Source organism: Lactuca serriola, chromosome 8 (assembly GCF_051521515.1).
Source record: "Lactuca serriola cultivar US96UC23 chromosome 8, Lser_US96UC23_V15, whole genome shotgun sequence".
NCBI lineage: Eukaryota > Viridiplantae > Streptophyta > Magnoliopsida > Asterales > Asteraceae > Lactuca > Lactuca serriola.
In genome coordinates, this window is record NC_136415.1 from 35,320,477 (window position 1) to 35,346,397 (window position 25,921).

Below are 25,921 nucleotides of genomic sequence, written 5' to 3' on the forward strand. Positions count from 1 at the left end.
CCATACTCCCGGATCTAAAACTGTGCCCAATCCATACACCCGGACTAGGGACAATTTACTATACCTATATCCTGTTCTGATCCATACTCCCGGATCTAAACTGTGCCCAATCCATACTCCCGGACTAGGGACAATTTACTATGTCTTAATCCATACTCCCGGATTAATAACAAGTTTATCTTTTTTCCTATTCCATATTCTCGGATCTAAATCCAATCTCTTGATCTAATCTATACTCACGGATCTAAAACTAATCCCTTGATCTGATCCATACTCACGGATCCCATCTACCCATGTCCTACCCAACATATTCATAGATAAAAAAATATACATACAGTTTAACTCATTAAAACCTATATAGTTCATCCATTCCATACTCATCTCAAATAAACAAACAATTTATAAACACATAGCACGTATATCATAACAAATACTTAATATTTATGTGTTAGAAGAAAGTGACCACACACTCACCCAAAACATATAGTTAATACATTCAAACAATACTTGTATTATAATCATGTTTATGAAAGGGACTATACACTCACACATATAAGCAACTTTATATTATACACATAGCACGTATTTCATAGCAAATACTTAATATTTATGTGTTAGAAGAAGGTAACTACACACTCACTCATATAAACAACAATATATATACACATAGCATGTATTTTATAAAATACTTCATATATATGTGTAAGATGAAAGTGACTATACACTCACTTGATCAGAAGATGATCGGACAGCACTACGGCTCTTCAAGTAGATATTCTTCAGTTAAACCGGGATCACTTCACACACCAGGTTTCTCGCGGGCAGAGCTTCGGCTCGGAAACTCTTTTCTTCTCGGGATCTTCGGGTTTCAAAACTTGCTTCGGGTCTCGGGATGATACCGGGGCTTCGGGGGATTAAAATAGGGCTTAGAGGGTGTATCAGGAGTGGGAGAGAAGGGATGGAGCAACCATAGTCGGCTGGCCCTTCAAATCTATTTATAGGGCAAATTTGGCCCTTGCCACGTTGTGCACCCTTTTTCCACGTCATGGGCTTGGTCTTCACTGCATACGTCATCGCAAGTTGCATCAGGGGGGACTCCCGGAGGTGTCAGGAGACTTGCCACGTCGTGGCACTGCTTGCCACGTCATGGTCTCTGACAGTTTTGGGGTTTCGCGCCCCAAACCTTAGAAATTCATAACTTTCGCATATGAACTCCGTTTTCGACGTTCTTTATATCTACGCGAAGGTGAGATTATGATCTATAACTCTCGTTTAGACTCTATTGGCTAATTTTTACTTTATTTTTAATATATTATAATTATATTACTTATATATTATTTTTAGTAGGCCGGGACAGGAAAACTCCGTTATAAACTCATAACTCCTTCATCTGAACTCCGTTTTCGTCTGTCTTTTTATCGTTGGACTACTATCGATGAGATCTTCAATTCTCATTTAGATCACTAAGGATAGATATCTATCTACCTTAAATTCACTATTTACGTCGCGCTGGGTCGTGCTGGGTCATGCCGGTTCTATCGCGAAACATCGACATGTCATAACTTCTTCGTTATAACTCGGATTTTGGCGTTCATTATATGCACGGAAACCTTGTGACATATACTACAACTTGGTTAAGATTAATCCTTCTAAATAATCTTCCATCAAAAAGTCATTTTTGACGTCTATCGTCTCTAAATTGACTAGCCCGGATCTACGGGCGTTACAATTATCTCCCCCTTAGGATGATTACGTCCCGAAATCATCAACGAAATAGGGCTTGCATAATGATTCCACACGTTATCTCTTCATCCTAGGTTATAACCGTAACTTCTATGTTTCCTCGAAAGAGTATCTAACTCTTGGACTTCTCAATAGCAGGTAGTTCTCAATCCTGCATTTGCTCTTCGTACTATGTTGTACTTTCAATCGTAACTTACAAGTTACAAAATAAATCCTTATTGTGGACTCCTTCCTCTTCTTAGGATAAATACTTTCCTTTATCTATTGCAACATACCGATGGGTCGTGCTCTACCGACCTCTCATCGAATGATGCAATACTTAGACTCAGGTCTCTTAGAGTTAAATTCCATAATGGAATATACCTTCCTTCATATTCTAATGTGATATAATCACATTTTTACATGTAGAATTTCTAGCTACAAGCTTCCTTAACAACGAGCGTGATGCTATTGATCACATTGATTTCAATCTTCTGACTTGATTCAGATGCTACCTCGAACTTGGTTCTCTGAACCACGTAACAAACTCATCGTAGTCGGACTCAATTTGATATGATCACTAGGGTCGGAATAACAACCATCTTACTAGTCACTACCAAAACAAGGGTAATGACACACTTGAACAAAACGGAATCAATTACTAGCTTCTTGGTAACCTTGTGACTTTCCCTGATCCAAGTGCGAGTCCTGTGCTTCTGGTAGTATATGCATCTACTACCTTTCACACCTACTCATACTCGTCCCAAGTATTGTCCCGCAGTCGACCAAGTCACCATACAAGAAAATCACAAAACAATTTAACACATACGAATGTGTCCAAATAATCATAAACAATTTCCCTAGATTCTACTAAGACTTCTTCATTGCTCAATCTTCAATCATCAACTCTACTTCAACTCGATTGGTGATGGAAATTCCAGACGATGGGACAGCTTCAAGAATCACACCAACCGTTCCATCATCCTACCAATCGAAAGTGTACTTCAGACGTACCGTACTCCTCTAAACGTACTGTTATTTCATAAGACATACTCTAAAGGCAAGATACCACTCTTACGATATCTTCTGATAGGTGTCATCCACTATCATAAGCCTTCTTCATTTCCTCCATTTACTCAATTTATCTACGAGTCTTCACCATGACCTCTTGTACATCCAAGCAGACATTTGGTGTACCAAGCGAGAATTTTTAAGATAAGAAAGTTTTTTAATTATGATAAACGTATAAATCTCCTTATCACCCCGAAACGTTTACATGCTAGTTCTAATTTCGTAGTCGTACGCTTAGAATCCTAAACACATAAGGTTTCCAGATCTGGTCGGCAACAGACCATAGATCTGAACAAATAATAACATCAATTTAGCTATCACACAAAACACATAAAATCATTTTAGGAATCATTCCTAAAATAAACTAGTGCTTGTGTAAATTTAGGTGTACTACCTAACATATTTTAGACACACTCCTCACAATCATTACTTAGCATTCTAAGTTTAAGTCTAGAAATTTCCTACAAATTCCTAGTTCGCTTAAACTAATGCTCTGATACCAACTGTGACATCCCCAATTTCACGGCCAGAAAAGACCGATTTGTTTATGCTTTGTTTTATAAACCAGAGTAATCGTTTAAAGAAAACGGTTGCGAAATTTGTTCCCAAACAAGATATGATAATAACTTATCAAAAAATTTCTCAAAGAGAAATGTATTTTCATTTAATAATAAAACCTCGGGATGTCATGTTCTGATACAGACATATAAGCATAAACCGAACTTACATTTAATTACACTAATGATTTATATCTCCTTTAAATCTCTCTGTGAAATATGTCTTCGTATCGATACCTGTGATACAAAGAAAACTGAGTGGGTCAGGCTTGGGAGCCTGGTGAGCATATAGGGTTTTCAACCCACAATGTTATATCATATAAATATTTATAGAACATCCAAAATTATATAATTTCACCATATAAAAGCAACTCTTATCCCACCCCATCGATCCTCACAACGCCACGATCTAAACTCTCGTATCTAAACTTTTCCTCTTTATCTGATCCCTACTCACGGATCTAAACTAATCTCTCCACCTGATCCATACTCTTGAACCTAAAACTAACCTCTTGGTCTACTCCATACTCCCGGATCTAAACTAATCTCTTGGTCTGATCCATACTCCCGGATCTAAAACTGTGCCCAATCTGTACTCCCGGACTAGGGACAATTAACTATGTCTTAATCCATACTCCCGGATTAATAACAAGTTTACCTATTGGTCTGATCCATACTCCCGGATCTAAAACTGTGCCCAATCCATACTCCCGGACTAGGGACAATTAACTATGTCTTTATCCATACTCCCGGATTAATAACAAGTTTACCTATTAGTCTGATCCATACTCCCGGATCTAAAACTGTGCCCAATCCATACTCCCGGACTAGGGACAATTAACTATGTCTTTATCCATATTCCCGGATTAATAACAAGTTTACCTATTGGTATGATCCATACTCCCGGATCTAAAACTGTGCCCAATCCATACTCCCGGACTAGGGACAATTTACTATACCTAAATCCTGTTCTGATCCATACTCCCGGATCTAAACTGTGCCCAATCCATACTCCCGGACTAGGGACAATTTACTATGTCTTAATCCATACTCCCGGATTAATAACAAGTTTATCTTTTTTCCTATTCCATATTCTCGGATCTAAATCCAATCTCTTGATCTAATCTATACTCACGGATCTAAAACTAATCCCTTGATCTGATCCATACTCACGGATCTCATCTACCCATGTCCTACCCAACATATTCGTGGATACAAAATATACATACAGTTTAACTCATTAAAACCTATATAGTTCATCCATTCCATACTCATCTCAAATAAATAAACAATATATAAACACATAGCACGTATATCATAACAAATACTTAATATTTATGTGTTAGAAGAAAGTGACCACACACTCACCCAAAACATATAGTTAATACATTCAAACAATACTTGTATTATAATCGTGTTTATGAAAGGGACTATACACTCACACATATAAGCAACTTTATATTATACACATAGCACGTATTTCATAGCAAATACTTAATATTTATGTGTTAGAAGAAGGTAACTACACACTCACTCATATAAACAACAATATATATACACATAGCATGTATTTTATAAAATACTTCATATATATGTGTAAGATGAAAGTGACTATACACTCACTTGATCAGAAGATGATCGGACAGCACTACGGCTATTCAAGTAGATATTCTTCGGTGAAACCGGGATCACTTCACACACCAGGTTTCTCGCGGGCAGAGCTTCGGCTCGGAAACTCTTTTCTTCTCGGGATCTTCGGGTTTCAAAACTTGCTTTGGGTCTCGGGATGATACCGGGGCTTCGGGGGATTAAAATAGGGCTTAGAGGGTGTATCAGGAGTGGGAGAGAAGGGATGGAGCAACCATAGTCGGCTGGCCCTTCAAATCTATTTATAGGGCAAATTTGGCCCTTGCCACGTCGTGGCACCCTTTTTCCACGTCATGGGCTTGGTCGTCACTGCATACGTCATCGCAAGTTGCATCAGGGGGGACTCCCGGAGGTGTCAGGAGACTTGCCACGTCGTGGTCTCTGACAGTTTTGGGGTTTCGCGCCCCGAACCTCAGAAATTCATAACTTTCGCATACGAACTCCGTTTTCGACGTTCTTTATATCGACGCGAAGGTGAGATTATGATCTATAACTCTCGTTTAGACTCTATTGGCTAATTTTTACTTTATTTTTAATATATTATAATTATATTACTTATATATTATTTTTAGTAGGCCGGGACAGGAAAACTCCGTTATAAACTCATAACTCCTTCATTTGAACTCCGTTTTCGTCTGTCTTTTTATCGTTGGACTACTATCGATGAGATCTTCAATTCTCATTTAGATCACTAAGGATAGATATCTATCTACCTTAAATTCACTATTTACGTCGCGCTGGGTCATGCTGGGTCATGCCGGTTCTATCGCGAAACATCGACATGTCATAACTCCTTCATTATAACTCGGATTTTGGCGTTCATTATATGCACGGAAACCTTGTGACATATACTACAACTTGGTTAAGATTAATCCTTCTAAATAATCTTCCATCAAAAAGTCATTTTTGACGTCTATCGTCTCTAAATTGACTAGCCCGGATCTACGGGCGTTACAGGTGCTTAGCTTGTTAGGAACCGAAGGCTGTTTGCGTACTTGCTTGTTCAAGCCTGAAAAGAAGCCAATAAGGCGCAGTTACAGCGAGAAAGGGTTGAAGTCGCGAAATCAGGCATAGGGTGTACGAATAGCACTGATCATAGACCATCCAGATGCTTATGGGGCAGAACAAACCGATTGATTAGTTCCCGTGATCGTAGATCCACTTTAGCTAATGCAACTCGGGAAGAAGCTGCTAAGATACCGTCGCTTACAAATGCTCCAGCGTGAAATAAAGACTTTTTTAGGTACAAGGATAAATTCGTACAATAGTGCGAGGACGAAAAAGAAAACGACCTTCTTTGACGCATGTTCTCCCAGTAGTGCGAGTACTGACTTGTTCGTAGAAAAGAAGTGTCGTGACTAGTATACCGTCTGCTATTCTTACTAAATCTCAAGATTGAATTGGTAGTTGTACAGTTGAACACGGTATGGGAACTATACAAAATGAACACGATATGGGTAGGAGTCAAGTGGATCATAGAATTGTTTGTAGTCAAATTGAACATAAAGAAGGTGGTAAGACCCTTGCAGAGTTCCCCAACAGCAAAGAGCTTGTGAAGCTTGGACCCGGTCAAGATCCGAATAACAAGGAGCACTCAACTACTAGTCTAGTCTAGTTTGAAGGTATAAAGTCCATACCTTGTTGATGTTCTTTCTAAATCTCTTTAGATGGATTTTTATGAGCTTTTTGTCCCAAATCATGGACCTTTGTGAGTATGGGGTACTCCAGAGCATATTGGTTGTCCTTTTAGATTATTAGAGTGCTTAGTTTCATAAAAATGGTTGCTTGATCGTTTCCCTTGGCCCATGCACGAGTTAAGCGACTTTGAGTTTTGTGTATTAAGCCCTACCTAGCCATTTAAAGGCTTAAAGTCAGGGACTTTATGGATTAAGACATTTTATAGTGTTCGGATCTGAAGTTGGGATAAGTGTCCTAAAGGATTTATACATAAAATTTGTTGATTATGGACCAGACATAGTACGCTGGTTGAACTTCTGGCTACGACCCATGTAGCCAAGCCCATCCCCGATGATTGCTGACTCGATTTGTATGCCTCGCGTAGGAAGTGTACTCCCCGCCCCGCCTACGGACGAAAAGGGTGGACTTGTTGACTTTACTGGGCATTTTGTGACATTATGATATTTGCAGTGATGATTTATATCTGATACTTATGATTTTCTAATGGTTTGGGTTATGAACAATATTTTAGGTAATTTAAGAATGAAAATTTTGGATTGAAATTTGAGGCGTTACACATTGAAATGAAAGCCGCTTAGAACGTCACTACTTTTTAGGTGAGTGTGGATCAGAAGGTATGGTTCTTAAATTGGTTTTGTAGGGTTTCTAAAATTAAGAAACCATATTGAATTTGTATTTGTTCCTGCTTGGTTCTGTCGATTAGATTAAGAAACCAGGTTCTTGCCCCCTTTTCTATTGATTGAATCAATTTTTGTTGATTGTTGATTATAATCTAACATTAACCTTTTCTTACTGTAAGTCATCTCATATATTGACTTCATATATCACTAAATCCCAATTTTCTTTTGCTCAATAACATCAGGATTTGTTACAAAATCATGAAAATTAAGACCCACGAGAATAAAATCATGGAACATATGTGATATTAATGGAAAAATTATTCGGGTGAGTTTCATCTAAAGCACATGATGGAATATCAGTTACTTCATTTGAATTTATGGCATATTTACAGGTTTTTGATTGCTTTTGAATCATTTATTATGTTTATTATAGGTTGTGATTGTATTTTTTTTAATGCAGCAATGATTCATCAACAATTATTCATCAAGAACTTATGTCTAGTTCCCCAAATTTAGCAAATAAAAAGAAAAGAAGAGAAAAGAAGAGAAAAGAAATGAAAAAATAATTTTTCTTTTGTGTTTTTGAGTTGGAGATAAGTGAAATGAAAATTAAACATTTTGTTATTTCTCTGAAAATCCTTCCAAATCGGAAGGAAAGTTAGGAGGAAAGTGATTATATCATTTTCCTTCCACTTTTTTTTTTTTTTAATGAAAACTTAGGAACGTCAATTTTTTTACTTTTCTATCACTTCCATTTATTTCTTTTATTTTATCTCATTAAGTTGAACTCATAAATGAGATGTTAGTGAAAATGTGTTTGTTCTCAAGACCATTATATGAAAGAAGAGCATCCTCTTGTTTAGCTTTAAAAATCTTGTTTATCTTTTCTTCTTGAATTTGAATATAAATGCTTTGAGACGTAATTTCATGGTTGTATGTTGCATGGTGCTAGAATGTCAAAAGAAACGACTGAGGGTATTATTGTAATTTATATGTATGAATTTTACATTTTAATGTACTAATTTTTTTTAGAAAAGTTTTTGGTAAATACATTATTTTGGATCTTTATTTAAGATAAATATGTTATTTTGAAATTAGATAGGATGAATATGATATTTAACTTTTTATTTAAGAAGATATATAATTATCCCTTAAGTATTTTACTATTTTACCAATCCTGCTGCAACATTATTGTCATATAAAAGAAGTAAAAGGGTTATATCCAAGAAGTTATAAAAAAGATTAGGGTCTTAAATGTAATTTTGTTAATCATGACTTTGCCGTACATTAAAAAAAGTTAATCCACAGATTAACTAGTGGATTCCATCACATAACAGTGCTGACGAAATCATTGATTCTCCCACAAAAACAGTTCAACGCCTTCTTCAGCGCGTGAATGACACGAACCAAGAAAACAACAACTTTGATACGAAGTTTATACACGCGCTCAGATGATGTTGTTGTATATCTAGCATCTATAAAAATTTAAAATTTATTTTAAAAACTTGGAAATTAATAAAAGATTCTTTTCAATAGGCACAGAGAAAAAGTAGCCGATTGCGATTTGGCATCTCCACTATTCACATTTTGGCCACTAAATTTTTAGTAATTTCTTAATCACGACACTTTTGTTTTGTTCTTTCTGCTTTTGGTCCATTGTATGCTAAGAGCATCAAGATATGAGTTCTTTTTCACTTTTTTTGGGGGGAAAAGGAATTAGCGAAAATGCTCAAGTACTATTCAATAACTTTTTTTTTTTTGAATTCGAAAAGTGTAATGATTGTTTATGTTTTCTTTTTTCTAATAGTAGAACATGTTTAGAATAATTTATAAACATTGTTTATAAATTATTAACTCGATTATAGTAGTTTTGGATGGTTTATGGAGAAACACACGTACACTGTTTCAAGTAAGCAATGATGAGTTTTCATATACAATAAAAATCGGATTTCCTTTTTTTTTTCTTCATAATAATACATTGTATGTATAGAAGATTCTTATCTCACTCTATTTTTCACCACAAGTTCTTCTATTCCAAGGTAGCGTCTGACTTTCTTTAAATACACAAATGCCATCTTTTGTACCCCCACAATTTGTCAGTTGTTGGGAGCATTACATCAGCAAATAATATAGAATGTCATTTTTAGAAATCTTTATCATTGTGCTGATTGCTGCTGAATATAAAGAAAAGGGTTAAGACAATTTTTTTCCCCAAACTAATAGGTTGGATTAAGACAATTTTTTTACAAACTAATAGGTTGGATTACTGGCCTAGTTTATAACGTCGAATCCATAATTCAGTTTCATCTATTTCACACAAAGTGATTTTATTATTATTATTATTATTATTATTATTATTATTATTGTAAAAGAGTTGCTTAACCTTTTTTGTTTGTGCCATGCATACAACGGTGTAGATGTTTTCACTTATAGACCGTTTGTTTTTGTAGAAGACCGTAAATCTTTTACAACCTTTTTCTAGAATAGACATAGTCCAACCACTTCTCACATTTTCATGTCATTTCTAAGCTAAAAAAACCACACCTAGGTTGAAGAAAAAACTCGCCTAAATCAAAGAAAAAACAAACTTATTTCTTCACATTTTAAAACAAAAAAATGACAATCAAAAGCTATTTTAGTTATACGACATTTAATTCTTAAAACTTTGAAGTATAATTTTTTGTATTAAAATTTGAAATTATTATATTAAGTTGTGATTGTTTTTTATTAAACCATGATTTGATAGTATTAAGCTGTAAATTAACTACATTAAACTGTAAATTAATTGTATTAAATTGTGATTTTTTTTTATTAATTCTTTGTTTACTTCTGAAATATAAGATGAAAGTAACATTATATACATATATGATTTAATCCAATTTTGAATAAAGTATGTAGAATTTAAATTGTGAAGATTTGTGTAAATAAACTTTGAAATAAACATCAGCCAATTGATCTAATGGTATGTGTGTGTGTGTGTGTATATATATATATATATATATATATATATATATATATATATATATATATATATATAATTTTTAAGTTGAGAATATGGTTGTGAATGTATAATTTTTATGCACTAAACTATGAATTTTTTATATTAAGTTGTGAATTTTGTGTACTGAACTATGAATTGATTGTATTACGTTGTGAATTTTTAATAAATTTTGGGTTAAAATATGACTGATTTATGTATGAATGTATTAATTCTTTTGTGAATCTATTTACTTTTTGTGTTGTATAAATATGAAGAACATATTAGTTTTTATAATTATTTTACATAAAACTCTTAATTAGTAAATTAATTGGTTTATTAAATTGTGAATATAATATTGAAGCTATAAATCCATGATTTTATATACATATCTGATTTGAAAGGAATGATAGTTGCAAAAAGTTGATGACGGTGTCTGGTAGTTGGTAATGGTGGTAGAGTTTAGGTTTGACTTATTTGAATTTGTAAATTAGTGTACAATGGACTGTATTATGTTGTGAATTTATGTATTAAACTAAAAATGGAGTATATCAAATTGCATATATTATATAAATTTTGTTTTAAAATATGAATGAATGTATGTAAGAAAAAAAATTAAACTATGTATTAGTGAAATAATATGTTTATTAAACTGTGAATATGATATTTTAAACTGTGAATATGTCTTATATACGACATATTTTATACAGAGATCTATAATTTAGAAAAAAAAAGAGAAAATTGAATTTGTCAAGGCATTAATATACTTTTTATTAAAAATTTGTATATATGGCTGCAAAAATAAAATGGTATGTATTAAAAATATTACCAAATAAATGAAATGTACAATGGCTGTTCTATTAAGTTGTGAATATGACTAGAAAATGTCATTAAATTTGGTATTAGTCCATGCGACGGTCTGAATGTGGTCTAACAACTGTCCAACAACAAGTGACAACTAGTTGTAAACTAGAAAATGAAAAAGTTTGCTAAATATAATATTAATGTTTTGTTTATCCAAAATCCCTTTAATGAAAACATTTAAAAAAAAAACTTTTTAGGGTTCTTAACCTTTATGGGTTCTCATTTGAACCATTATATATATATATATATATATATATATATATATATATATATATATATATATATATATTCATGAGAACCCGAGAACTAAATTAGGACCATTAGATCAAAATAATAGAAGGTCAAGCTGTCTTATTAGGGATGAGCATATGACCCGTTGGACCGGACCGGACCGAAAAAAAAACGGGACCGGACCCGGACCGGACCGGATATACATATTAATGGGCCGGTTTTCGGGTTTTGTTTTTACCACTAATCGGGTTTCGGATTTGGACCGAACCGTACCCGGAATATGGGATTTAACCCGGACCGGACCGGAAATTTTTTTCTCCTTAAAATATATAGATAAGGATATTGAATTATTAGTTAATGTTATATATAACATTATGTATAAAACTTGATGTTTTTATTTTAACATTGTTTATAAATCTTGATCAACGTTTGTTCCTATCACTTTACAAGAAAGAATGTATCTAACATGCTATTTTTTGTTCAAACATGCAAATTTTTTTTATAAAAACATGCAAATTTTTTTATAAAAACATGCAGTTTTTTTATAAATAATGCTGTTTTTTGTTGTTTTTTACACAAAAAAGCTGTTAAAATGCAGTTTTTTATTAGCAATGTTGTTTCTTTTTTGTTAAAACATGCATTTTTTTTTTTATAAAAAGTGTAGTTTTTATGCTAAATAGTGTAATTTTTATTTCTTCCAAATGTTAATAAGGTTTGTATTTTTTTTGTAGACACCTCATTTGCACGTGATCTAAGTAAAGTCCCGCATTGTACCAATTTCAAAGCCTAGTTCAGTCCAAAACCCGAAACCCGGTTTAGTACCCGAGACCGGACCGGACCGAACCCGGACCCGATACATCCAAAATCGGTCCAGTTTTCGGGTAAGAAAATTCACGATTTTCGGTCTTCGGGTTTTCGGTCTTCGGGCCGGTCTGGTCCGGGTTTGGCCCGTTGCTCATCCCTATGTCTTATGACATTTTTGTAAATAACAAAAGAAAAAAGACATGAGGGTATGTTTATAAAATTACACAAGGGACATTTTAGGAACAACATAATTCATATCCCTTTAATTCGATTAATCCCCGATCTACATCAAACTAACCTAAATTAGTAATCTTTTATTTCGTCTTCTCACTCTCTCTCAAGACACGATTTGCCATCATCGTCCGAAGACTCGCCTCTGGCGAATTGATATCTAATTGATCGTCATTGTCTTCTCTATTAAAAGAAACTCTATTAAAAATCCTTCGTTCTTCACCTACTGGAATGAAATCTGTAGCAACAAACCCTAGGGTAGACTAGTTACAGATTTGTTTGGTAGTTCTAGAAATAGAAGTTTACGAGAATCAAACGATTTACAAAAGTTTATTGCAATCAGATCTAAGTTATTCTTGAGGTCAAACTCATGATCTCTTGTGTATATTCTGAATGACAGAAGTTTACATCGATTAGATCAACTGCAATCTCTAAAATTGAAAAGCTATAATGAAATCATGAACTGTCTCTCTCCCCACTAAAATTCATTCATGATTTCAGTTTCAATTGATCTTGTCGTCGATCGTCTTCCCATATAGAATGAATCTTCAATTGGCTACCAGATCCTCTGCTTCAGTTGCCCACTCCTCCGCTCCACCTCATCAGGTATACACAAACTACTGTAAAAATGTATCCGTTTCTTGATTATATGTGTTCTATTGAGTTTATTTTGGAAAAAACTCGATACTTTAGATGTTAAAATGTCTTCGTGTCTTGATTATATGTTTGAAAATGTCTCAGATTCGTTACCTTGATGTTAACCATTGGTATTGGGTTGTTGCTTTAATTTTAAGCTCCAGTAACATGCAATGATCTGTGTTTATATTTTACAGGAAGACATCTTAATTGAAATCCAAGTAAAGAGAATGGAGTTCATAATATGACACTAGGAATCAGAGAGATTAAATGACATTCCATTTCATGGCTAATTGATGATGTATTAGAAACCTAAAATGCCATAGTTGTCAGATCATGAAAAATGAAAATCTAAATCATATTTATCGTCTTTAAAATGTTGATTAAAAACTATTCTTATTTTATTGGGTGTTCAGGTGTGCGATCAACCCCATTTTTACATGTGAAAAATATGGTATGGAATGTTGTAGAAGGAAAATGTGATGATGTTTGTTCTGGTCTGAAGCAACTTTATGATTTGGGATATTCACCAACTGATATCATCACTATCCTTTTCAGAATCATGACATGGCAGAGTATCTGAAACTGAAATTTATGAAGGTAACAACTTCAATTTTTAAAAATGTTAAAATCTTTATTTATAAAATATAAAAAATTGAAGGGAACTAGATTTGCACATATGAGGATTTGTGAGGGAGTTGATTCATATCTTCAATTATGTGGTCTGCTTTTAAATCTCTTATTACTTGTATTACAGCTAAAGCAGCATAAGAGCAAGACAATGACAAAAAAAACTTTTCTTTCATGAACTTTCTTTATTTTTTTTATTTCATATGTAAATCACAAGTGAGTCAAATATGAATTACATGTGATTCACATGTAAATCACAAGTGAATCACATATGAATTACGTCTATATGCATACATGCATTTTGTGCAAGTGTTCTTCGTTAATTATTTTTTAAAATTTTCTTTTGAATTTTACAATTGAATCTTAAAAGATACTATCACATGTGAATATCATATTATATAATCACATGTGAATCTTACATTATATATTCATATGAAATATTGTGAGTGTTCTTGCATTAATAATTTTTTTTTTAATTTTCTTGTAGATTTGAAAGAATTTGTGGAAAATATTGAAGAAAGCAAAAGTGATAAATTGAAGAAAATATAGAAATCTTGACACGAAAAAATGATAACACTTTCAATCTTTGTAGCATTTGTTATTTTTTTTATATATTTTATTTTGTATCGAATAAAATGTTTGTACTATTGTATTTATACATTAGTAAATAAAAATTAGTTTTTTTTTTTTTTTTTTTTTTTTTTATTTTTTTTTTATGATTTACTTATGAACATTATAGTATAAGAAATATGCATATATGCAATTGAAAAAAATATGTATATATTCACTTCAAACATTAATTTTTTTGGTTAAAAAAATTATAGTTTTTTTTTTAAATATTCTAATTATTTTAAAATGTACTGCTTTTTTAAAAGTTTATAGTTTTTAGAAAAATTGCAGACTTAAAAAATATACTTTTTTCTATTTTTTTTAAAAATATCCTACTTTCTAAAAAAATTAAAAAATCTGCATTTTTTAACAACATTGAAAATTATTACTTTTATAAAAAAATCCAAAAATTTGATTTATTATGTTAATTAAACATTTTTATTAATAATTCCATTAACACAAAAGATTAAAAATTAAATGAGATTGCTATGGTGACGATCATGCCTTTAATGTTTTAATTTTAATCTAACATTCAACCTTTAGTTTTTTGGTTCTCGTGAAACTATGAGTTATTAACGGATTTCACCTATATATATATATATATTCTTAAAAAATGAAGTTTTTGACTTCAGTCCTATTCAAGCATATATTCATCGGAATAAAAGTTCTATTAAGTTTCATCAGGTGATGTAAATTGTTAAATATTGGAAGATATAATGCACAAACGGTAATAAATAAAACCATAGTGGCCAAATCAGGAATTGTTGGAAGTTAAGTGACAAACTATTAGTTTGCCTCTAGTGGTTCCTAATTGCGCTTACATCACAAACAAACCCACACTAAAAAAATGAAGAAAACACCATTATTTAATCTATCTTACATCAGCCATCCTTAGTTCTGTACTTGTATTCTCCCTGAATCATCACAGTTCCATCTTAAAGATTGAATCTTTCCTTCTCTTCCCCAAGGATCTTGATCAGCTGTGCGATTCCCCAGGGGGGTTATGGTGGGGCTTCTGAGATTGCAAGGAGAATCTTGAACAAACAACAAAGCATCAGACTTGGAAAAACGTTTCAAGAACATTGGAGTTAAAGGAACACAAAGATGATTACAAGGTAGAATATAAAGATGATTTCTATGTGTGTCTCTTCATTTGAAGCAAGAAAACAGTTTCCCTTTTTTTTTTTTTCTGACCAGATTCATCTGTTTGGTCTTTTGTTCTATGTTGCCCATAAGATTTTATCAATTTTATTTTAATATTATTCTCGATTCTGTTTATTTAAGGAAAGGAGTTCCTCCCTAGATAAAAATGTGTCGCCTTTATTTGATTAACCGACAAACCTTGAGAAAATCTGTAAGATTAAATTTTTTTTTTTAATCATAGCATTTCTTCTGTAATATGGAGATTTGTAGGAATTTTGATGGATTGTCTGGATGATCTTTTTTTTTATATGTTTGATATATTATATAAGTCAAGATAGCAATTTTGCGGAAGATTTTGATTTCTTTTCAAGTTTTTTTTAACTTTTATCATGATATATGGGGTATTCTTAACTGGGATTTGATCATTGATTGGTCTTTTTGCATCTGATGATGATTTATCTTACATGTTTGACCAATTACACAAGTTAAAATAGCAAATATATACAGAATATTTTGATTTACTACTGGTTTTAGCATGTTATTTTGGAATGTTATTGGAATTATATGTGGTATTTTCAACTTGGTGTTTCTTCAATTATTGATGATTACTTTACATGTTTGACCGGTTAGAAAGTCAAATAGCAATTTTTTCACAGTATTTTGATATTCCTAGTGTTTTCTTATCATTTACATGGCGTAATCTCATATGAGATTTCTTCATTGATTGATCTTTTCGCCTCAGCTGATTATCATTCGCCATTTTTGACCAGTCAGACAAGTCAAATTAGCGAATTGTTAGATTATAATTTGATTTTTCATCATGTCATTCACCTCAAATTTGGAGAAGTAAAGAACTTTATCGACTTTTCTTAACTGGGGTTTCTTCATTGATTGATCTTTTTTCATCTTGTGATGATTTTTTTACATGTTTGACTAATTAGTCAAAATACCAATTTTTATTGATTTTCTTGATTTCTCAATAGTATGTGCAAACTTACAAAATGTTACTCCTCACTTTTGACAGATAATAGTTTGAAGGGTTATGAACAATAAATCTTGACTCATAGAAGCTGTGTGAATTTGATCAAAACTGTCAATGGATAATAATGTCTTCACATTCGACAATCCATCCAATTCCCTTATGGATTTTGATTACATGGATGAACTCTTGTTAGACGGATGTTGGTTACAAGCAACTGATGGATCTGAAATTACGAACAACAATCCTTCTCCTTCCAATTCCATCTTCGATCCTTCATTTCAATGGCCTAATTTGGAATCCAACATTGGGAAGCCGGTGTCAAAAGACCTTTTCGCCCCTGAAAGAAATTCGTCGAAATCCCATGTCAAAAATCTCACTGGTTTCCCTAATGATGAATCTGAAAATCATTCTGAATCGAGCAAACGATGGTGGATTGCACCTACTGCAAGTTCTGGCCCTTCGTTATCTGTAATGGAAAGATTGATTTACGCCATCGACAACATAAAACATTACACAGTAGACAAGAATGTTCTTATTCAAGTATGGCTACCAGAAATTAAAGATGGAAAGAAAGTTTTAAGTACAAGTCAACAACTTTTCTCACTTGAATTGAATTGCCCTCGGCTTTCTAATTATAGAAGCATATCAGAAGGTTATACTTTTCCAGCTGAGGGTAACGCTAAGGATAGTGTTGGATTGCCTGGAAGGGTATTTATGGGAAAAGTTCCTGAATGGACTCCTGATGTTCGGTTATTCAAGATAGAAGAGTATCCAAGAGTTTCTCATGCACAACAACAAGATGTTCGTGGGAGTGTTGCAGTTCCAGTTTTTGATCAAGATGTTAAAGATTGCATCGGTGTTGTTGAGGTTATCATGACTACTCAAAAGAGTATTTACGCTCTAGAGATTCAAAGTGTTTGTAAGGCTCTCGAGGTATGTTTTTCTAGTTTTTCAAGATTATTTTATAAATGAGAAATTAAATATCCTCCTACTTTGCAAATTACTAAAAAACCATTCTTTTCTAGTACAATTTTGCAGTTGAACTGCTTATACTTTTTTTTTTCTTTCGCTTAAACCATAAAAGTTTGTGACATTTTTCCAGTTTAACTATTTTGACCTCTCATATACCATGTCAAAATTGTTACTTTGGAAAATTAGCGATGAAACCTAATATAACAAAGTAACCATGAAGTGAAACCTATATAACATGTCAAAATGGTTAATTTCAAAAAGAGAAATTAAATATCCTCCTATTTTTTTCCTAGTTATCTTTCTACCTATTTGAAATAACGACAAATGTCTTAAAATGTTATTAATTTTATCAAAAAATAACATTTGTCATCATTTTACATGGGTAGGAGGATAAGTAGGAAAAAAAAAGGTAGGATGATATTTAATTTCATGGTTTGACTAAAAAAATAACGTGTAGTAGGTTGTCCCTAAACTGTCACAATTATAATGGTTTTTATGTAATCTGCCCTATAATACCTTTGAAATCTTGATGGTATTGGTTGTTATCTTCGAATCTGAAAGAACTTTGTTCATGATTCTAATAGGCCGTTGACCTCAGGAGTTCTGAAGATTCAAACACGCAGAGAATAAACGTAAGTAGAAGCATAGTTTTAACAAAAAAACTGAAACTTTTTTCAAGAAATTATTGTTAAGTTTCTTGATTCTGTACAGGTAAGCAACGGCTTCTATCATCCATCCTTACCGGAGATTCTTGAAACCCTGAAATCTGCATGCAAGATGCATAATCTACCGCTAGCTCAGACATGGACTCCATGCATCCAACAAGGCGGCAAAAGTGGCTGCCGCCACTCAAATGAAAACCTTGTCTACTGTCTTTCCACTGTAGATATTGCTTCATACGTATCCGATCCTTACTTCAAAGATTTTCAAGAAGCTTGTTCTGAGCATCATTTATTTAAAGGTCAAGGTGTAGTAGGTCGAGCTTTCACAACCAATGAGCCATGTTATTCACCTGATGTGACATCATACACGAAAACTCAATACCCACTTGCTCATCATGCTAGTTACTTTGACTTGCATGCTGCTGTGGCTATACGTCTTAGAACAACTTATGCTGATACGGTTGACTTTGTGTTGGAGTTTTTCTTGCCTGTTGAATGCAAGAATCAAGAAGATCAAAAGGGTGTGGTTAATTCTTTGTTGAATATTATAGGAAAGGTTTGTCGAAGCCTAAGGTTCGTTACAGAAAAGGAGTTGCAGGAAGAGGCTGTTAATGAAGGGTTACTTGTTGTTTCTGATATAGAACATGTTCAGAAAATTCAAGAAACAACTGAACCTGGTCCTGACCCTGGTCCAGGTTCAGGCACGGAGAAAAGAAGGGCTGGTGCCAAGATGGAGAAAAGTATCACTTTAGAAATGCTAAGGCAACACTTTGCTGGAAGCCTGAAAGATGCTGCCAAAAATATTGGTGGTAAGTTCAAAATAGTACATTTTTGTACTATTCTTTTTATCATTTTTGTGAGAGATGATTTGAATATTTTGTTTATTTTGGATCTTGATTTGAGTTGTTGTAATTTCAGTTTGTCCAACGACTCTGAAACGGATATGTAGGCAACATGGGATACAACGGTGGCCATCACGCAAGATCAAGAAAGTTGGACACTCTTTAAGAAAGATCCAACTTGTGATGGATTCGGTTCATGGTGGATCCGGATCGTTTCAAATCGAGTCCTTCTATTCAAACTTTCCTAAACTCGCGTCGCAGGACCCGTCAACAACGACTCAGCTCCCATTTGCGGCTACAAAAACTGAAACTTTCGACTCAAAGGGGGGCAACACCGTCATTTCATGCAGTCAGAGTTCGAGTTCTAGTCATTCTTTGTCTGGTGGGACCCACCAGGCCCCACCGGTCAAAGAAGACACCGGTGATCAAGAACAAGATCAAGATCGATATCAAGATCAAGATCAAGAACAAGAGCGGAAGCTCTTTCTAGGATCACTCAATGATCCTCCAAAACATCAAAACCGGCCTCCGAAACCTTACATTAAGCGAGAAGGGGGTCTTTGGAGGGTAAAAGTGACTTTTGGCGAAGAAAAGATACGTTTTCGGCTGCAAAAAGATTGGGGTTATAATGATTTGCTGCAAGAAATCGCAAAGAGGTTTAGCTTGAATGATATAGGTGGGTATCAACTGAGATACCTTGATGATGATTCTGAATGGGTATTACTAACTTGTGATGCTGATGTAGAGGAGTGTATTGATGTTTATCGATCTTTTAAGAGTGGAACCATTAGGCTTGCTCTTCGTGAACCTCAAATTCGTGTTGGTAGTAGTTTAGGTAGTAACACACCCTTGTAAAAGGGAGACCCTGGTCTAGCTTTTCACGGGTTTGGTCAGTAAGTTTGGTTCACAACCCGTGTATGGGTGCGACCCAAGTGCATCAAGGCTCACAGGTTTTCTGGAGATGGAGCTTGGAAGTCTTGGTATGCAGTTTCCAGGTGGTTGTTTCTGTAGTGTGGGTACAGGATTTCTAACTAGGACTTTGATGCGTTGTTGGGTTGTATAGTATGCATTTTGGGGTTGTACTGTATGCCTTGATGGGTTGTATTGTATGCATTATTGGTTGTACTGTATGGTGTCGACATTGTCGGTCGAAAACAGTTGTGAGTTTGGGAGAAATGCAGGTTGTTGCTGGAGCTGATGCTGTTATTTTTGGATACAGCAAAGTCATAATTAGGAGCTTTGTATGATATATGAAGTATTTGGTAGATTTGCTATATAGAGGGGAAGTAAATGTATAACATGTATTGTATGAGGGATAAGTTATTATTGCATTTTGTAGTACTGATATAAGATACTATTGTGTAAGTTATTATTGCATGCTGTTTTTGTTGAAATATTGTGATGTAAAATTTTGTTTTCGTCTGATACCTTATCGCCTTATGACCTTTAGTACGAATCGGTATATGGCTATGATTTTAGGAACCTCTTGAACGGCTGTCTCACCTTTCTCTCCTTTTTGGACATGTCCGTGTTTCTGTTGGCGGAATATTAGGGTGATGGTGAAAACCGGATTCCTAATGGAGCGTGTAAGGTCACTTTCCGAATTGATATTTCCACCCTATGCCTGAGTTACAAGAAATCCAGTCTATGATAATCCAAAAGACATCTGTGTATCTAGGCAGAAAAACACAAACCAAATCACCAAAGAGTTCTACGTTTCGTGTTGAAGAAGAAGAGCAAAAAAGTTATCTACGGCTCAAAAGAGAAGCTGTATATATGAGAAGTAGTATATATACCTGACAGATTAGAGTTTTTTCTTCTAAATTAGTTAGGAAAATCTCGAGTTTAATGGTTTAATCAATGCTTTCCAAAACTGACAGGATTTGTCAATCTTACCACAATCACCCACTAAAATTCGGTTTTTCTATAATGAAACTAATTCAAATTTCCAAAGACCTTTTGGGGCGTTTCCCCTTGGACCCTACCAAGGGCGCTACCCGTAGGACCCTATAGGGGGGCGCAACCCCCTTAACCCCCGCCATTCTGTCGTACCGGCTTATAATTGATCTTATACATGCATGCATTCAACATTTACCAAACATATAATATAAAATACAAATAATAAGCCCCTTAGCTCTGGTGACACTAAAATCACCACCCATCCTCCTCCATTTTAGTGTAACCCATGAACTAACATAAAATTATCTAAACAAACCAAACCAATACATAAATGAAAATGTCGAAACGATTGAATTCTCATCTTAGTATCAAACACTTCAAATACTCAAGAATCAGGGTGTTCTAAGAATAAAACACTTTAACCCAACAGAATACCTGAAAGTAAAATACATACCAGTTTATTGAACTTTCTAGCGAAATACAATTTGTCACTATTGTAAAATCGTGTGTCCTAATCCTCTCATGACTGTATCAAGGCCAAGTCCCCAACCTCTTGAAATGCGGCTACACTTCACTATCACGTAGGTAATTTCTTTACTTCATGTATATGCACATACATTTTATCAAAGGAATTATTGAATGGACTTCAACCTGGTCAACTTGCAGAACCGAGCATATACTTGGGATATATACTTTATGTGTTTCAATCTATAAGTGTGAGCTTTCCACATTAAATTCAACTTCTCATGACATATTAGAAGGGAATTGGGTGTATCACCATTACAGAATCAAATGGACTTTAATCTCATCCCAATAACAAACTTGTAAGCTAAGTCTCTTGTCAGACCTTTAGTCAAATGATTTGGCAAATTTTGTTGCGATTTCACAAACTCAACCAAAATCACATTAGCATGATTAGTTCTCTAATCATAATGTGTCTAACACTTAAGTGTCTAGACTTGCCATTATACACTTGGCTATATGCCTTAGCCAAAGCGGCTGCATTATCACAAAGGAATCTTATAGACTAAATTCATTAGCCATTATGCTTCTTTACCAGCAGTAGCTAACACAACAAACTCAGATTCCATTTTCGAGGTTGTAATGCAAGATTTCTTCTTGGAAGCCAAGGAAATTGCACTTCCCCCATGAAAGAACACCCAACCAGTTGTTGAGGAATGGTCCTCCATGTTGGTTATCCAACTTGCACCCGAATGACCTTCTAAGACCGAAGGGCTTCATAAGTAACTTAATCGATAATCCTTGTTTCCCTTGAGATACTTAAACACTCTATTGACCGCTTGCCAATGTTGAGCACCAGGGTTACTAGTGTACATGCTCAACTTTCCCATATCATAAGCAATATCAGGTCTGGTACTTGTCATTGCATACATCAAGCTACCAATAGCCTTAGAGTATTCTAATACGAATTCCAGAGTTAGGCATTAATTTCACACTTGAATCCATAGGAGTGCTCACAGGAGAACAATCACTGAAATTGAGCCGTTTGAGAATTTTCTCAACTTATTAACTTTGAGTCATTACTAAGCCCTTTTTCACCCTCTTAATTCTTATACCAAGAGTTACATAAGCCTCTCCCAAATCTTTCATGGAGAATTTAGATGACAACAATTGCTTTGTTTCATCTAATTGATATTGTTCGGTACCAAAAATCAACATGTCATCTACATATAAGCAAATGATCATGCCTGAACCAATAGCATCATTAAATCTACTATAAAAACATTCGTCACTGATATGTGTATTTTTTATATATATTTTTATGCACTTTATCTTAATATTTTGGCCTTTATTATTCTCTTTTAGAACTAAAAAGTACTCATAATGCTTTGAATTATGTTTTGCCGCTATTCGTTGTCAATAAAGCACAAAAGAAAAGACTGAAGCGGAAACCGGGCTTAGAAGCTAAAAGTAATTAAGAATGCTGGAAGGCCAATTACACCCATCGTACGTAAGTCGACTACAAAGGTTATAAAAGTCGATTTTCAGCTAACCAGGAGGGGGGATTCGACTACCAACTTAATTTAGTCGATATTAAACTTCTGTTAAGCCGTTTTGAGGGTCTAGAAGGCGGCCGGAAGGCCGTTAAGCTAACGGGAGCGGAGATCGGAAGGGTTGGAGAGCGGATACATGTCGGTAATCATATGGGTTGCTAACGTGACCATGTTTAGCATTCCATTGTGGTACTTTTCTGTATTTAGTTTCTGATTTGGGTGTAAAAACCTTTTACTTTGTGTTCATGATTGAATGAAACCTTGATTATTTGATTAATTGCTATATTGGATTGTTTTTTTATGTTTAATTTATCTTGCCAAGCTTGTTAAAAGATCCTTATGTGTTAATGATGATTATTTTCTGTTAATTGTTAAGTGAATTGAGTTGTGTGAACACCCGCTTGATTGCTTGTCTCTTATGATTTTGATGACCATCGAGATTATAAGTCTAGGAATAACGAATGTGAAACTAGGATTAACTTGAGAATAAGTAAGTTAATGTGTGAGCCTTGTTTGATGACCATCAACAAGAGGTTAAATTGAATTAGTAATTCGATTAACTATATTTACAAGTCTTGCTTGATACGAACTGAACACTAGGAAGCATGTTAGTTTAATCAACTGATCACTGTTTAAATTGACTTGTTTGCTAAAGGATTAGTTATAGTGAACGCGAATCTAATCATTTTAGGAATTGGTGAACATGAATAAATGAATTTGTGTATGCAATTATCTATGTTTTTAAGGTGTAATTTATCTAAACCAAAGTACCTGAAGAGATTTGTTTTCCTGTTAGTTTATCGAAAGTTGTTAATTGATTGTTCGTTTGAGATTAATTAAACTATTTCTTTATTCTTTTCGTGTGACCTGTAACCTATAATCAAATATTTTAAATTAATTCACCACTGTTCCCTGTGATAACACCCGACTTACCTAAGCTACACTGTAATCTGACTAGGTACACTGCCTATAAGTGTATAGATAGTCTAAGTTTGTTAGGTTATAAATATTAAAATTAGTGGGTACTTTTGTGCACATCAAGTTTTTGGCGCCGTTGCCGGGGAGCGGCTTGTCATTAATTTAGTTTATTTGATTATTCGTTATTTGTTTTTAATTAGTTTTTATTTTTAGTTTGATTTTCGATGATATCATTTCACTTGTCGGGAAGGTTCTTGTTGTTATTTGCAGGAATTTGGGATTGCACACATTGCTTGACTTTACTTTTTGCATGGGTTTCGAGGATGAAAGCGATTAGGGAGTTCTTGTCCTGTTTAGCCTACTACTTTGTTGATTTGTCCAACTCAATCCATGAGGCGTAGTATAGCAAGGCGTGTCGTGGTGGTTAAGTGGAAGACCGAGCTCTTGCTGTTCTTGACTAGTTAGGTCACTTCTTGTTCCGCTTTTAGTTAAAGGTGAAAGGAAAACAAAGGAAATATTCTAACGGGTCCCGACAGTGGGTATTTTCGCAAACCAATTCTTGCATGCAAAGGTTTTTAATCAATCATTGTCGTTTGATCTTGACAAAGATAAGTGATTGTGACGTCTCATTTTTTTTATTTCACTCATCGGAAAGTCATTTGCTGAAGAAATTAAAAAGAAAATAAAATAATTAAGTTGTAAGCCCCTTAATTAAATAATTAAAAAAGAAAGGAATTTCAATTAAAGATAAGGAAATATTTAATTACGCCCAGCGTACATTTCATGTACGCCAAGCGTAATTCAGCCATGGATCGCGGATACAATTTTCACGGAGATGGGGTTACGCCTAGCGTAACTTCGCGTTACGCCCAACGTAAGACGACGACCAGGTTATATCTTTTGACCCTTGACTTTTTTTTTATTCCTTCAAATTTCTTCTACTCTTGCATACGCTGTGACGGTGACGTATCTCCAAAGAATCTCGATTGTGCTTGTTTTCTTGTAAAATTCGACACACAAGTAAGTTTTTCGGATACTCAATGGCTTGGATTTAGGTTTCAATCTATGGCATTAGCCTTATTTAGCCTAATTCGAATTCTAGGGTTTATACCCTTCGTTAATTGGGGTTGATTTCTTGCATCTGATGTTTGATTATGTCTTAATACAACTGATTCGGACCAATAAACTAAACCCTTGTACTCGATTTGACCTTTAAACTTGTGTATGAACATTCGATTCGAGGGTTCGAGGACCGTATAGCGTGCTGGATAAATACCCGTGTATGCCCCCATGTGTTTAACCCCTGGACTTTTATTTGCTTGCATATGTGCTTAATCTGAACATTTTGAATGTCTTGTAGAATACTCCTGCGTATTTACATGTGTATTGTATGCTCTTATAACAGCAGGACACAGACTCGTGCACCTGGACGTATGCCCAGCGTACGCTGGATGTACGCCCAGCGTACAGACCATGTACAGCTCCATTTTTTTTGGGTTAAAAATTTATTAATGTTGTTCTATTTTGTTGGGTTTTGTGTTTGTGTTAATATGTGCAGATTATGGCCCGAAGGACGCAAAGGACCAATCCACCCGAGGATGTGACAGATCACCGTTTCTTACAGTTTCCGCAAACGCTGAACGATGCAACCCGGGCACGTTATGTCACCAACTTGAGCTTGCTTCTCACCAAGGAGATCGATATAGCACCATCATTCGATTGGGAATTGGCTACCAGGACTGGACTTGCTGCATTGATCCAGGAATTCTTGCAATACACGCACTCGGACGCGAGTGGTGTGGATTTGTTTGTGTGTCAAGGATGGGCACGTTTGTTCAAGATCCAGGAGCCTGTTTATCGGGAATTTTTGTTGGAGTTCTACGCTACAGCTTCCTATGATCCTAGGAAGGCACCTGATGACAGGACAGCCTTTGCCATCAGACTGGGGGGAGTGAGCCGGGAATGCAGCGTGATAGAGCTTGCGACTCGAGTGGGTATTTACACAGCCGATGAGACGAGGAGTGTCCACTTCCCGACATTCCTTGCTGATTGTCTCACGGACCGGCCATACGACTATAACGAGAACACTTTTTGGGCCGAGATTACGGGAGGAGTTTATACACCATCTACCGCACGAGGGGGGATGATTCGGTCTACTACATACCGAATGCTGTACCGGTTGATTTCCATG

At 34.6% G+C, this 25,921-nt stretch overlaps 1 protein-coding gene across 1 annotated transcript; it reads left to right on the forward strand.

Moving 5' to 3' along the window:
- The first annotated feature begins 15,116 nt into the window (after positions 1–15,116).
- Positions 15,117–20,292, forward strand: LOC145065593 (protein NLP5-like). Its single transcript, XM_079012626.1, has 5 exons — positions 15,117–15,412; positions 16,465–17,355; positions 17,979–18,026; positions 18,106–18,865; positions 18,975–20,292. The coding sequence occupies exons 2-5, from the start codon at positions 16,537–16,539 to the stop codon at positions 19,751–19,753; spliced, it is 2,406 nt and encodes an 801-aa protein (XP_078868752.1). The 5' UTR covers positions 15,117–15,412; positions 16,465–16,536; the 3' UTR covers positions 19,754–20,292.
- Positions 20,293–25,921: the final 5,629 nt, after the last annotated feature.